This window comes from Aotus nancymaae, unplaced genomic scaffold (assembly GCF_030222135.1).
Source record: "Aotus nancymaae isolate 86718 unplaced genomic scaffold, 86718_ANA_hifiasm-v0.15.2.pri h1tg000058l, whole genome shotgun sequence".
NCBI lineage: Eukaryota > Metazoa > Chordata > Mammalia > Primates > Aotidae > Aotus > Aotus nancymaae.
In genome coordinates, this window is record NW_026988472.1 from 36,749,084 (window position 1) to 36,764,935 (window position 15,852).

The 15,852-nt window shown below is 39.7% G+C and overlaps 1 protein-coding gene across 2 annotated transcripts in view; it reads right to left on the minus strand.

Annotated features, from left to right (window-relative positions):
• Positions 1-15,852, minus strand: part of PHEX (phosphate regulating endopeptidase X-linked) — a 217,787-nt gene that overhangs the window by 121,805 nt on the left and 80,130 nt on the right. For both annotated transcript variants that reach the window (XR_010338162.1, XM_012477402.2), the window contains exons 11-12: positions 12,757-12,850; positions 9,824-9,952 (exon numbers count right to left, since the gene is read on the minus strand). Coding sequence is in view for 1 of the 2 variants with exons in the window: in XM_012477402.2 (XP_012332825.2) it covers positions 9,824-9,952; positions 12,757-12,850 (223 nt within the window). In the remaining variant the exon portion in view is untranslated. The remainder of the gene's footprint in view (positions 1-9,823; positions 9,953-12,756; positions 12,851-15,852) is intronic.

The following is a 15,852-nucleotide window of genomic DNA, read 5'->3' on the forward strand; positions in this document are numbered from 1 at the left end:
CAGGCCTTGTCTTTAAAAAAAAAAAAAAAAAAAAAGCAGTGTCTATTTCCCTACCTGTAAATCTGGACTAGCCTTGTGACTTCCTTTGGCCAACAAAATGCAGATATTACATTATGCCTGTTCTGAGTCTAGGTCTCAGGAGACCTCACATGTTTCTACTTGCTCACTTGAACTTCTGCCATCACCATGAGAGCATGCACAGGCTAGCTGGCTCAAGGAAGTAAGACACATGAACCAGAGCCGAACCACATTCCACCTCTGCCAAAGCCAACCTAGATCAGCCAATCCCCAGAAATTCAAGCCAGCCCAGCCAAAATCAGCAGAGCTGCATGGGGGCCCCACCACTGACTCCAGATGCATCAGCAGTAACTGCTTATTGTCAAATGCCAGTGAAGATTTGTGACTGATCATTACACAGCATTACCATAAAGCAACAGGAACGCCTGCACCATTTACAAACAGGAAAACAAGCTCAAAGAAGTTAAGTGATCTGCCCATGTTGATAAGAGCAGAGCTGGGCTATGACCTATCAATGCAACTTTGCAGAAAATCAGATGTAATTTCTACATTAGGTCAATATTTTATAAATAAAAGCCCTTAAAAAAGAAATCATCATGGTATGCCTTCATTCAGACAGGTCTTCAGCAAAGTTTCTCTGGAAAGTGATCTAGATAATGATAACCAACACCACTTACTAGACAAACAGAAACAGAGACATTTGGTAGCCAAAGAGAATATCCTTTCTTTGCACAATTTGTGATGAAGGGACCATTGTCTTTATCTGTACAACAGCCTTACCGAGAGCAACCCTAGTGAGCAGCTGAATTTGCAAGGAACGAGAAACTCCTCAGTATAAGGGCAATGCTATAATGCATGACACTGACTTTCATGTGACTTCTGCCATCAACGTTATAGTTACATCTCATTTACTCAACCACTGAGAGAAACAGTGAACGAGGGAATTGGAGAACTTAAAGAATATTAATGGCAGTACATCAGTTCAATTATCTTAGCTCACTAATGAGGTGAACTCCTAGCGTACTGAGGTTGCAAGTTCAAATTCCGCCACTGCAATAGGACCCACGTGGGTATTTAAGTCTTCGGCACCAGCTGTAGCAGTATGGGGTGGGAGGAGAATTATTTTCTTAGGATAGGAATTACTACTGGAACTGCTCAGGCAGAGAGCAGCTCAGAAAAAAATGGAAGATACTGTAGGTCATCTATGGCATTACTTGGGGACATGAACAAAGTCTTTACAGTAAAAGAGAAAAAGAATAGGCTGCTAGAGTGCAGGAGAAATTAGTGAATTGCTTTACATAGGGAGTGAAGTTTTAGTTCTTCACTTAATAAAGTCTAAATTCGAAGTGTAATAGATTTGCTCTGCTTAAACTAGATTAACCTCCTGCATATAGAATGTTCTAATATATAATAGGAGATCAGTGACTTTAGCTTTGATCTGAAGTCTGACAAAGACTCTCTCCTTGACCAAAGTTTAGTCGGGCTCCTCTGAGCCCTCTTCTCAAGTACATCTTGCCCTTACCTCCTCTCAGCCTCCCACCCACATTCTGTCCTTGTCAAGCCTACCTAGTGCAGTTGTAGGAAGAATCCTGCTAAGTCACTTTAGAAAGCATCCCCATCCTTGATACCTGATCACCTTGGCCTGCCTTTCACAAGAATCCTGCTAAATTGGTTTAGCAAGAATTTCCCTGCTCTTGATGTCTCTTCTTTGTAATTTGCCATCCACTGACCCCCTCATTCTCCTCACTGGCTATAAATCTCCAGCTGTCTTTGCTGCATTTAGAGTTGAGCCTAATCTTTCTCCTCTGTTGTGATAGACTTGACACCTATTGCAATAGTCCTCAATAAAGTCTTCATTACTATTTTAACAAGTGTTAAAATTATTATTTTTTTAACAGGGTTTACTTTATAACAAAAACTCAGAAAATTTGAGGGAGCAGCAAAAAATGCCTACTGGCAGAGATGAGATATATGAATAAAGATAAGTAGTTTGGGGACATAGTGTCTACAATGAAACAAACCAAGATATGGTTTATATGGAAGTACTTAGCTCAGCCAAAATGTTCAAATGGGAACTTCAACTTCCCTGAATTTTCTAGAAACTAGAGTTAAAGCAACAAGGCCTTTTTCCCCATCAACACAACAGAAAAATTTGTCTTTGATGTATATATTCACATTTCTGCCTTAGTAACTAGAGAATGGAAAATATTTTTAAAAAAACTTGTGACAAGGAATCTTACAGAGTCTTTGGGTTACCACTGCAAACATCAGGGATCACTCCTTAGAATGATGTATGTAGAAAATACTAGAAATTGAGCTCAGTGTGTAGACTGAGCCAGAGATAAACCTGCATATGTTCTTAATCAATAGCTTGCTTATCATTTCCGTCTTTCTCCTGAGAATGATATGAATACAAAAATGTGATGTCAACTGTTTGGATTTGAATTAGGTTTCCACCATATTTATATTTAAAATATTGAAATACCAGAAGCCAAACCTATTCCAACCGTTTCCTACCCTGAAATATTAAAAAATATGAAATGTGTGCCTTTTTAGGATCTTAGTATTAAAATAAAGAATTTGCTAATAAGGGTGATTATAAGATAAGCCACTAAGAAGGTTCTGGTCTCCTCACATTCACAAAATTGGCAAAGATTCAAGTGTTTTCAGAGAGAAGCAAAGAAATGGAACACTGGTTTCCATGTAGATGGTCTAGGCTTGAACCCCACCTAAGCTATTTTCAGGCTATATGAATCCGGAGAACTTATTTCAACTCTCTGAGCCTGTTTCCTCATCTGGCAAGCGAGGGCACTAATAGCAGTAACAGGGTCATTGTGAGGATAAGTGAGTTCGCACACTGAAAGCACTTAGAAGAATACAAGACACCTAGTTAAACCTCAGTGAAAGCTAACTGCTACTGTTATTATCATCACCAGATTTTAAAACCAATATATCCTGACCATCACAGTCACAACTAGGCCCATGGTGACAATCCCTTCATTCTCTGACCTTCGTTGGAATCTTCACCTGTCCTCCATGGACATGAGTATCTATCTGGGGCACTTGCAGATATACATTACAGATAGCGCCAGGTGTGGTAGTGCACACCTGTAATCCCAGCTACTCAGGAAGCTGAGGCAAAAGAATAGCTTGAACCCAGGAGGCAAAGGTTGCAATGAGCCAAGATCACGCCAAGATCAGCCTGGGTGACAGAGTGAGACTCTGCCTCAAAAAAAAAAAAAAAGAAAAGAGAAAGGAAAAAATGAGACTATTAAAAAAATAAAAATAAATTAAATAAAGGAGAAAATTAGCAAGTGATAACTTTAGACATCCTCCCTGAACACAACTCATTCTCTTTCCTGCTGTTTAGGTCATGAGCATACGGATCAGGGCTTGTCACAGTGGAATGAGTGCATCATCTCTATTTATGGTGATGATACGTCATCAGTTCTCTGGAGGAGTCCCACTTTCATGTAACTTTACACAAAAGTAATATTAAATGCTTACCTAATGGAATATATTTTTAAATTATAATCTTCATCTAAGTAAGATAAAAAAAATTTAAAAGTCCTCTGACAGACAAGGTTATGATTGTTAGTTCTGAAGATTGGAGGGGAGAAAGGGGGAAGAAAGGGAGGTAAGGAGGGAGAAAATGTTAATATAAAACACAATGGAGGCCGGGGGCGGTGGCTCACGCATGTAATCCCAGCACTTTGAGAGGCCAAGGCAGGTGGATCACGAGGTCAGGAGTTCAAGACCAGCCTGGCCAACATGGTGAAATTCCATCTCTACTAAAAATACAAAAAATTAGCCAGGCATGGTGGCATGTGCCTGTAATCTCAGGTACTTGGGAAGCCGAGGCAGGAGAATTGCTTGAACCTGGGAGGCAGATGTTGCAGTGAGCCGAGATCGTACCACTGCACTCCAGCCTGGGCAAAAGAAGGAGACTCCATCTTGGGGTTGGGGGTAGGCAATGGTATCCCCAGGACACATTTAATTTGGCCTCCAGAATACTCGCAAAGATTTAAAATATGAGATTCCACATAAATATCCAGATATTTTACTTCTCTCAAAAAACAAAAACCAGAAACCTGTCTAGCACCTTGAGCCCTGCATTTCTGCATGAAAATAGTTGGCTGGAGACAAGTCTTGGCTGAATCCTGGATAGCCCATTCACCACCCCACAAGCCCACTTCACTACTACTGTATCCCTGACACCAAGGTCAATGGCAATTACCATTTATTATTATACTTGCCCTGGCTTTTGCCTACACCCAGTCAGTGTTACTCGTGCATATTATTTAATGGTACTCACTGACCATGAGGGTATTTGAGCTTGGAACCCCTGGCTTCAGCTTGCGAGTCCTTTATACCTCCAAGGCACTGAACATCTTTAATTTGCATATTACAGTTCATGCAGTCCCTGAGCCAATGAGAACTATGCCTCTGAGGTGCTTGCCTCAGAGTAGGGTCAGGAACTTGTTTCTGCCTCTAAGATAGTATTCCAGAAAATGTGAAATATCCTCACCAGCTAGCACGTTGACTGATTCCCACCCTATTCCCAGGCCATGAATCCTGGTGTTGCTTGAGTGAGTCCTGCCTCTCTGATATTAGAGCCCTGCTTGAAACAGTGGGCCAGGGAAACAAACGCCGCCCTCCCAGTCCTGGCTACTAGTATCCTCTCAAGTAGAAAATGAATCCTGCCATATTGAGCTCAAGGGATCCTTCCTATTTAGATCAGCAAGGTTTAATATGGTAGTCACTTAGCAACATTGAAATGTGCCTAGTCCCAAATAAGATATGCTGTAAGTATAAAATACACATGGAGTTCCAAAGACAGTATAAAATAAGGCCTATAAACTATCATATTAGTAATTTTACTTTATTTTTTTGAGGCAGGGTCTCACTCTATTACCCAGGCTGGAGTGCAGTGGCATAATTTCGGCTCACTGCAGCCTCAACCTCCCAGGCTCAAGTGATTCTACCACCTCAGCCTCCTGAGTAGCTGGCACTACAGGCATGTGTCATCTTGTCTGCCTTTTTAAATTATTTTTTTGTAGAGATGGGCTCTCACTCTGTGGCCTAGGTTGGTCTCGAACTCCTGGCCTCAAGGGATCCTCCCACCTCAGCCTCCCAAAGTGCTGAGATTACAGGTGTGAGCCACCATACCTGGCCTCATATTAGTAAATTTATATTGATTATGTGTTGAAATGACAATATTTTAGATAATTTGGATTAAACTATATTATAATTAATTTCACCTGTGTCCTTTCATTTTATTGTGGCTACTAGAAAATTTAAAATTACTTATATATATGTATATATAAAATCACATATGTATATATGTATATAAAATTACATATACATATGGCTCATATTCTAGTTCAATTGGATAGTGCTACTTGGGACTGCAAAGACAAAGCAACACTTGCAGCCAATCCCACATGAGTTAAGGCTCTGTCCCACTAGCTGGAAGGCAAGCAATTGTACTATAGAACCTCTTTGGGTGGCTTTCTGTTGAAGGACTCTCCTTTTCTACATGCTATTCTTCATTTCTAATTAAGTTTGCTAAATTCCCATGGCTATGTGTGTGAATGCGTATGAGAATGTTGGCGTTTTGGTGTGTCCAAATGCACACTTGCATGTGGGCAGTCTTAACGAAACACTAACGTGGAATTATGTGTTTTCCCCAGTGAAAAAGAAGAGAACTCTGATAGGTAGGAAACCTCAATGTGATCTGCTATCTCCTACTCACTCTCTAAAACAGAGGGTGCCAACCACAGGCAGTTGAGCCAACTCTGTCATCCAGAGGTTCTAGAAACAGATACTGAGGAGAAGTGGGGCAGGAGTCTCTTAGTAAAGCCTAGGTATCCATTTTCAAAAGATAACTAAAAAGTTGGTGGGTGGGGAACCAAGCCTGGAGGTGGTAATGCAGGGCTTTTCACAGTCCGTTTAAACCAATCTGAATCACAGAAATTTTCAATTATCTAAAAATTAAAGCAGTTACTCGCACTAATGCAACCACTTTTGGTAAATAAAGTATTGCTATTCGTGTCGACTGGCCTGGCCTGCTCTCGTGAGTCACCAGGGCTTGTTTTTTGGTGGTAACTGTTTACAAAGTGTGGTCGTGGACCAGCAGCAGCGGTGCACCTGGAACCTTGTTAGGCAAATTATTGGATCCTACCCCAAACACAACTTAAAACAACAAAACAAAACAAAACCCTTGTTAAAATGCAATGAGAATCTGCATTTTAACAAGAAGAAGCTCCTGTGATTCATATACCCATGTAAATTTGAGAAGTACCTGAAGTTTAACCTCTGACTATATTCATTCACGTAACTAACTTTTTTGGTAAATAAACAATGGCAGCCAGCCTTTCATCTGAGTTAGAGTCTCTGGAATTTGCCCCTTTGGGGATCTTTCTGTTTTTCTTTTTCTGTAGACTGTAGCTAATTATACAGAATGTTTTTCAAGTAAATCAGTGGTTCCAGGTGGTTCTTGGATAGGAGCCCTGTAAAAAAAGGCTATAAAAGGCCAGATATTTCTCTTATAAGTTTCCAACTTAAGTATTCCCTGAGGCGAACAGCTTCAGCACAAGGGAGGCAAATAATTTTACGTTAAAGAGATGAGTATCTGTGTAACTACCACACTACCCCCATATACATCAAAATACATCAAAATAAGGGGGGAGATTGCCAAAATCAACTTTATTTTAGAATGTCACACCCTGACACAAGGAAAAGGGACTTTCACACCAAAACTGAGAAAAACAAGTTTAATCTGCATACTTTTCATATTAGTTAAAATCCTTCTACTGCCAAAAAACCTCCTGCTGTAAATTTTTTTTAAATCTTCCATTATCCTTTAATTGTTTTTATAACCTTCCCAGAGCTTATAATATTACCACTGTGATTATCTGATAAGATCTCATTCTATTTACTCTGACCAAGGAGCAAAAGAAAACACACAATGAGAATATTGAGTATTTTGAAGTAAGACATTAATTCTTCAGTGAAATTGTTTGCAAGGGAGCTGCGAGGTTCTAACATAAACTCTCATACTCAAAGACTGTAAAAACAGGTTCCCAGACCAAACTGAGGCTGGGGCTGCTATTTCTTGCGGCCCAATAACGAGATGCAGATGAACTGGGAAGGAAGAGAGTTTTATTTTCTGCAATTGGTTACAGGGAGAAAGCCTGGAAATTATCGCCAGAACAATTCAAAATTACAAAGTTTTCCAGAGCTTATATACCTTCAAAGCTATATGACTACGTGTAAGTGGGCCTTCATCTAAAGACATAAATGAATAACTTCTTTTAATCTATAACTAGGTCTGAGTCCTGAAGACCTTCTTCTGGAGCCTCAGTAAGTTTATCTAATCTAAATAAATGGGTCTAGGTGCTGATGTGATTACCCTTATCTGTCTCCTGCTAAATCATAAAGGTTTGGGGAGTTCCTTTAGACCCCAATAAACTTGTTTGTGGAGGCCTGAGGAGTTTCTTCAGATCCCCAATAAAACTTGTTTAATCCTAAAAGGGTCCTGTTAAGAATTCATTCGTTATCTTGTCATGCTTCAAGGCCCAGGAAAAGCCTATGCAAAACTCTTATTGGGCTCTTTGTTATATCCCAGCCTTTGTATAAGAGTACTGGTCAATCAGCTTTTAATGTTTAACCTAGCTACCCAGTGAGTGCTGGGACAGTTGTGATGGAGCCCTGCATTAGTGAGATCTGGCCTACCACAAATGTACTTAGATATGGTATTACAAAGCAAACTTGAGTGCATAATACATAATCATGTATATTATGTATCAATAATGACTATGTACTGATACATAATACCAACCATTTGGTATTATTGTGTATCACTACAGGATACCAATCATTTGAACAATCATGACATAACAATGCCTTTGACCTTAAATTCAGTGATTATTGGCCACCTGCATCCAAGCTGCTCATATATTTTTATCTGATTGACTACATGGATTGTTATTAACCATACCTGGATCTTTTACTTCATGACATTTGTAAAATATAATTCATCAAAAAAGAGATGCAGACAAAAAAACCTGGCCGAATCCAAATTTCTAATCCAAAATACACCCTCTCAGTAGTGAAAAAACAACCTGATTTTTAAAAAAAATAGGCAAAAGACCTGAATGGACATTTTTTTAAAGAAGACATATAAACAGCAGGTATATGAAAAGGTTTTCATCACTAATCATCAGGGAAATGCAAATCAAACCATAATGAAATATCACTTCACTACGTCTTAGGATGGCGGTGATCAAAAATTTAAGAGGTAAACGTTGGCAAGGAATTCCCGGAATAAAAAGGGAATGCTCTTATGCTGTTGGTAAGAATGTAAACTGGTACAGCCATTATGGAAAATGGCATGGAAAATCTTCAAAAAATTAAAAATAGGACTACCATTCCATCCAGCCATCCCACTACTGGGTATATATCCAAAGTAAGTAAAATCAGTATATGGAAGAAAGACCTGCACCCTCATGTTTATCGCAGCATTGTTCATAATAGCCAAGTTAAGGAATAAACCTAAATATCCTTCAATGGATGAATAGATAAGAAAAATGTGGTACGTGTGTATATATGTGTGTGTGACACACAATGGATTAATATTCAGCCTTATACGAAGAAAATCCTGCCTTTTCCAACAACACAGATAAAGCTGGAGGACATTATGCTAGTGAAATAAGCCAGACACAGAAAGACAATATATGTAGAATCTTTATATAAACGCTAAAATATAGAAGTAGGAGTTGCTAGGGGCTAGGGGCAGGAAAATAGGGAGATGTTGATCAAAGGGTACAAACCTCTAGTTCTAAGATGAATAAGTTCTGGGAATCTAAAATATGGCATGGTGACTATAGTTACTAATCATGTATTATATACTTGAATTTGCTAAGAGAGTAAATCTTAAGTGTCCTCACCCCCCCACACACACACAAACAGTGGTAAATAAGTGTGGCGACAGATGTGTTCATTTGATTGTGGCAATCATTTCACAACGTATGTCAAATCATCATGTTGTATGCTTTGTGTTTGTTTTGAGACAGAGTCTCACTCTGTCACCCAAGCTGGAGTACAGTGGCATGATCTCAGCTCACTACAACCTCCACCCTCCCGGGTTCAAGTGATTCTCCTGCATCAGCCTCCCAAGTGGATGGGATTACAGGCACCCGCCACCATGCCCAGCTAATTTTTGTATTTTTTTTAGTAGAGATGAGGTTTTACCATGTTGGCCAAGCTGGCCTTGAATTTCTGACCTCAAGTGATCTGCCCACCTTGGCCTCCCAAAGTGCTAGCATTACAGGCATGAGCCACTGTGCCCGGCCGTATACTTTGAATATATACAATTGTTGTTAGTCAAATGCACCTCAATAAAGCTAAAAGAAAAAAAATAAACCCTTCCAATGCAGTTAAAACAGATGGGGAAGAACACATGGCCACAGTGGTGAGTCTCTCTTTAAACCCGTGACCTGAAACCTCACCTACACCTGGACATGCCTGCCTTCAAGCAGCTATACCATATTCTCAATTTATTCACTCTCCCACTCCCCTGGACAACTACATACCTTCTCTCTCCTCTAATCTTCAATACTTGCTTACTCATCCTCACTCTCATTTGATGACCTTTCTTCCTATTTCACTGAGAAGTTGAAGGAATCTGAAGACTATCCACAAGCCCCTACCACTTGGAAGGCTGACATTAGCCTGCTGAATATACCCTTGTCAGATCTGACTAAATTGAATTATTTTTTACTAGCTGGGGAGCCCCACTTACCATCTCCTTCTTATCTTTCTGGAAGTGCACATCTACAAACATCTTTCCAACAACATAAGGGAGGGCACTTTCAATAAAGTTAACACATTTGTCCCATTGAGGCAGCAAGGTTGTGGTCCCCTGGATTACCTGTGGGAGATAATTGATCCAGATTAAACTTCATTTGGATAAAACCCATGGCTGAAAAAAATTCAAACAACCTGAAGAAAACAGTCTACAAAACATTGCATACCCTAACCCATATATATGTGTCAGATAGTAGAGGCAAAGATAAAATAACTGAAGAAGAAGAAAAAAATATGCTTGTACCCATTATATTTAAAACTAAATGAAAATGTTTTAGGCCAGGTGCAGTGGCTCATGTCTGTAATCCCAGCACTTTGAAAAGCCCAGGTGGGCAGATCACCTGAGGTCAGGAGTTGGCGACCAACCTGGCCAACATGGTGAAACCACATGTCTACTAAAAATACAACAATTAGCCAGGCATAGTGGCACATGTCTGTAATCCCAGCTACTTGGGAGGCCGAGGTGGGAGCACTGTGTGAACCCAGGAGGCAGAGGTTGCAATAAGCCGAGATCAGGCCACTGCACTCCAGCCTGGACAATGGAGTGAGACTGTCTCAAAAAAAAAAAAAAAAAAAAAAAAGAAGAAAGAAAAAAATATGTTTTAACAGTTAAAATAATACATTTCTCCTTTCTTCCCAATTTTACCCATTAAACAAAGAATCTGGACAACGGTATCACTTTTCTGCAGTCAGGAGGGACATGAGAGGATGTTATTCGAGTGTCCAGATAGTAGTTAATATCTACTGAGAACTGAAGTTCCACTAAGAAGGTCTAGAATCAATGGGTGTTCAAAGTTCCTGCCCAACGAGGGTTTCCTTGCTGAGTAGCACATTCAACAAGGCAGAGCAGGAGAACATGACCCACCATGAACACAGGGAGCACATTTACATTGTGTCACAGCAAAAAATACACTGGTAAACAAGTAAAATACAGATGTAAATGCTTTGCCCATCTGTTGCAATTATACCATTACAAGAAAACATTTACAAAAAGGTAAGAAGCTTCCCAAGCAGGACCTGGAAGGCTCAGAGGTTTATTCTTGGGGATAAAAGCAGAGAAATAAATATAGTTAAAGTTGCCCTTGGAAGTTGGGGTGCAGGCAGGGAGGAAGAGAGGCCCTGAGAATGGTGGCCAGAAGTGTCCTTTACACAATGTTAGCGCCAGGTTGTTTTGAGGAATGGTATTAAGGCTTAATTTCATCTATTTTTCCTCTGATTTCTGGTAACCTCTCTCCGAGGTAAGGGATGAATCTATTTTTAAAATCTGTAGAGAAAGAGATCCTACAACCTTCTTCAGCAATTCAATATTATATTTAGCACTTCGTGCTCAAGAAACATCCCCTCATACCTAACCTTAAATGTTCACACACTGCTTCTTACACCTCTCTCTCATTGTCTTCACAGTAGGGGTGGACAGAAGCTGGGCATCATCTTTTATGTGATTCATGGGAGTTAAAAATATACACACACACACACACACACACACACACGCACGCACGCACACAATCTACTTGTTTTGTATCTTAACCCATTGTTATGACCTAAATATATATATATATATATATATTTGTTTTATGCTGTTCTCTGTAAAAAGACATTTTTTTTTTTTTAGTCTCCTTCTGTTGCCCAGGCTGGAGTGCAGTGGTGTCATCTTGGCTCACTGCAGTTCCTGCCTCCTGGATTCAAGCGATTCTCCTGCCTCAGCCTCCCAAGTAGCTGGGACTACAGGCGTGTGCCACCATGCCCAGCTAATTGATGTATTTTTCGTAGAGATGGGTTTTCACCATGTTGGCCAGGCTGGTCTTGAACTCCTGACCTCAAACAATTTGCCCACCTGGGCCTCCCAAAGTGCTGGGATTACAGGCATGAGCCACTGCATCCAGCCCTAAAGTAACTTTATATGCTAGTGACTTTATAGGGTCAAAGCATATCCAAAATAACTGCACTACAGAGAAATGGCCCACTGAGAACTTCTATACTTACTAGTTCCTCTAATAACTAAAATTTCTCTTGAATGAAATCATCGCTTATAAGATTCACCATTCACTTAACTTTAAATTGATAGAAAAATAAAAACTGTTTTAAAGATACAAAACGCTTACGGCCTCTAGTGGTAGGAGAATTAGTCAGAGATAAGCCTCAAAAAGAAAGATGAGAACATGGGTATAAACTGGGAGGCAAGCAAGGGTGGGAGAGAAGCAAAGATTCAAGAGCCAGGTGAGGCCTGGCACAGTGGCTCATACCTTTAATCCCAGCACTTTGGGAGGCTGAGGTGGGAGCATCACTTGAGCTCGGGAGTTCAATACACACCTGGGCAACATTGCGAGACCCCATCTCTAATAAAAATAAATAAAGAGCCAGGGAGAGAAAAAGAGCAGGGAGAGGAAAACCATCTCAGACAGTTCAGCGAGGTCTCAGAGGAAACTAAATTGAAGCCTCTTGGACCTAGCAGAGGATAGATTCAAAGACGGAAGGTACAGGTAAAGTTTAAGACAAATTATTTCCAAATTGAAAATGAAACTCTGCATCTAATACCACTATCATGCACATTTTACATATTCAGAATACTGAAAATAAAAGATAGTTATAAATATATCACAAAGAAATGTTAAAATTATAATTACAAGGAACATATGTTCCTTGCCATATGTAATTTATACCTAAATAAAAATAAATAAGGCACATACACACACACACACACACACACACACACACACAAAAAAAAAAAAAAAAAAAAACAATAGAGCTTGGGCTACAAACTCCCTCTGCCTAATCCCTAAAGGCGATTTTTATTGGATCAGTTAATATAGGGACTGTTCCAGCATAAAGTTATCCAGTGATATAACATTGCAACCTTCTTAAACTTACCCTTGAGAATTCCAGCCATCTATACTGAAAGCGCCTGCTAAGGTTTGGAATTCTGGAATAAACCATTCTCCACACCAAATAGTTGGCAATGGTCCTGTTAACAGAGAGAGATGCCCATTTATTGTATTTTAGGTCAATATCTGATACTCTGCAGAACACCTTGACAAAAACAGTTGGCAAAGCTCCACCGAGAGACCTCTTGCTCATACAAAAACACCGAACTTTCACTTGAGAAATGACATAAGATGATACAATGTCAATAAGCACGACCAAAATTGGCTTGCTTTTCACCACCGAACAGAGATAGATGAAGGAAAGATTCCAGCCCCAGCCCTCAGAGTGAATATTTTGCTTTCACTCTCAGGGTATAAAGTCCACTGTTACACAGCCTTTCAGGTCTGGAAATTGTGAGTACCTTCACATTACAGCAGATCTCGAATAGCATCATTTCATTCAACATCCTTTTGTTATAGACTTGATAAGAAAAAAAATCAATTCTGGGCCAGGGTCACTGACTGTGTGGAGTTTGCACATTCTCCCCAGGTCTGCACAGGTTTTGTCTGGATACTCTGGTTTCCTCCCACATCCCAAAGATGTTCCTGTTAGGTTAATCGGCATGTCTACACGTTCCCAGTGTATGAGTGACTGCACCCTGCGACGGGACGGAGTCCGAGCCAGGGATGGTTCCCACCTGGTGCCCTGAGATGCCTAGATAGGTTCCAGCACCTGCAACCCTGAACTGGAATAACTGGGTTAATAATTATCTTACTTGCTTTTATTTGTCTTTCTTTTTTTTTTTTTTTTTTTTAAGAAACAAATTAGGCTGTGCAGTGGCTTACACCTGCAATCTCAGCACTCTGGGAGGCTGAAGCAGGCGAATCGCTTGAGCTTAGGAGTTCGAGACGCATGGGCAAAATGGCAAAACTCCATCTCTACAAAAAATTAGCTAGTCGTTGTGGTGCACACCCTGTAGTCCCAGCTACTCAGGAGGCTGAGGCAGGAGAATCACTTGAGCCCGGGAGGTCAAGGCTGCAGTGTCCCGTGACTGTGCCACTGCACTCTAGCCTAGGTGACTGAGACCCTGTCTCAAAAAATTAAACAATAAATAAATAATAACAAAACAAATCATGTGATAGCTGGACAAAATTTAGAAGTTTTCTTAACATCCTTACTGTCTTTCTTAAATGTATGTATAGCTCACATGTATTCAATGTTTAATATTAGAAGTGTTTTGGTCTTCGTTTAGAAGTTTGGTGATGTTTTTGTGAGCAAGAATATGCCATAGGAACTTAACTCCTGTTTACATCAATTAGCCTATGGTAAAAATTGCTTTCATTATCCATCATTTTGCTTAAAGTCACGATTTCCAAGAACCTATCAATGATGTTAAGTGAGGACTTACTGGATTAGGTGACTTGATAAAATGCCTATGTATTCTTTGCCTTTGGAAACTACAGCAAAATAATGCCAAGTATCTAATTTTGCACGTAATTCTATGCTTACTAAATACGTGAGTTTGGACAAGTCACTTAAGGTCTCTGATTTTATCTTTCCTTATCATACAATGGGTTGATTCCTACCTTATAGCGTTGTTGTAGGATTCAAATAAATAACAAAATGCTTGACAAAGAGTAAATTTCTAGGTTTTGTTGTCTTTCACTTCCAAATATATGAGCAACCTCATAAGCTAATGTAATGTTTAAGATACATATTTTTTTAAATCTGTTAAATTTTAAGGGTTGCCTTTTTCTATAAGCAGAAGATGACCTAACCTCAGAAGAATGTGTGATCTCAGTTAATTCCTAACTCAGTGGTGATGATGGATTTTTAATGATCCATTCCCCTCCCAGCTGTGCCATTACCATGGTAACTAATCACACACAATCCTGAAATGACTTTCCGGTCAGCCAATTACATGAGAGCAGTATGACATGACGCTAAAAGCCCATCAAGAACAAACCACACTCTCATTTGTACGGCATTCTGACACGGTGGACATGCACTCCTACTAGTAAAAGACTTTTCAGCATACACACCCAATACATAGATGTTTAATTTCTATGGAGATATACTAATAGACTAATAGGAATATTTTTAACAAATACAAAAACAGAAATTTCCAAAGATGAGGTAAAATTAACTTAAAAATCTTCAAAAGTCATTAATTAATCCTTCAAACACCATTGGGTTAATTCTTCAAGACATAGTGTCCATATAGGATTTGGTTAATACAACGGTGACAATGAATATAAATGCACATTTCTTAGAGTCTTCTTTACTATTTCAAAAATTTATGACACGTCGTTGTCAAATTGCCATCGTCCTTCTTACTGTTAGACCACTATTGTATTTCTCTTGTCATCTGGCTAACCAACATCACGTAACAGCCTGGGAGAAGGGTCACTTCTGCCAGTTTCTAACTGTTCTCTTGTGTTTACATCAACAGTAGTCATTTCAATTCTTGTTTCTCTGCAAGAATGTTTTAAGTGACTTATCTACGTTGTAAGTAGTAAACTAGATAAACTACATAATAAAATTCATAAATCTACAGGTATATGCAAACAGCTCAAGATTTTTTTTCTTTTTTTTTTTTTTGAGATGGAGGCTCATTCTGTTGCCCAGGCTGGAGTGCAATGGCGCCATCTCCACTCACTGCAAACTCCACCTCCTGGGTTCAAGCAGTTCTCCTGCCTCAGCCTCCTGAGTAGGTGGATTTACAGACACGTGCCACCACACGTGGCTAATTTTTGTATTTTTAGTAGCGATGGGGTTTCACCATGTTAGCCGGGATGGTCTCAAACTCCTGACCTCAGGTTATCTGCCCTCCTCAGCCTCCCAAAGTGCTGGGATTACAGATGTGAGCCACCGCACTGGCCAAGATTATTTTTAACATACTGGATGAAAACAAGCCAGTGAGGGTGACAGTGCCCCTCTCACATGTTTCATATGGATCAAATTAAGGGTCCACAGCCATCAATATAGAACTCAATAAAGCCTAATTATTTTTCTTTATAAAGTTTTTTATTTCAATAGCTTTTGGGATATAAGTGGTTTTGGGTTATACGGATACACTGTATAGTGATGAAGTCAGAGATT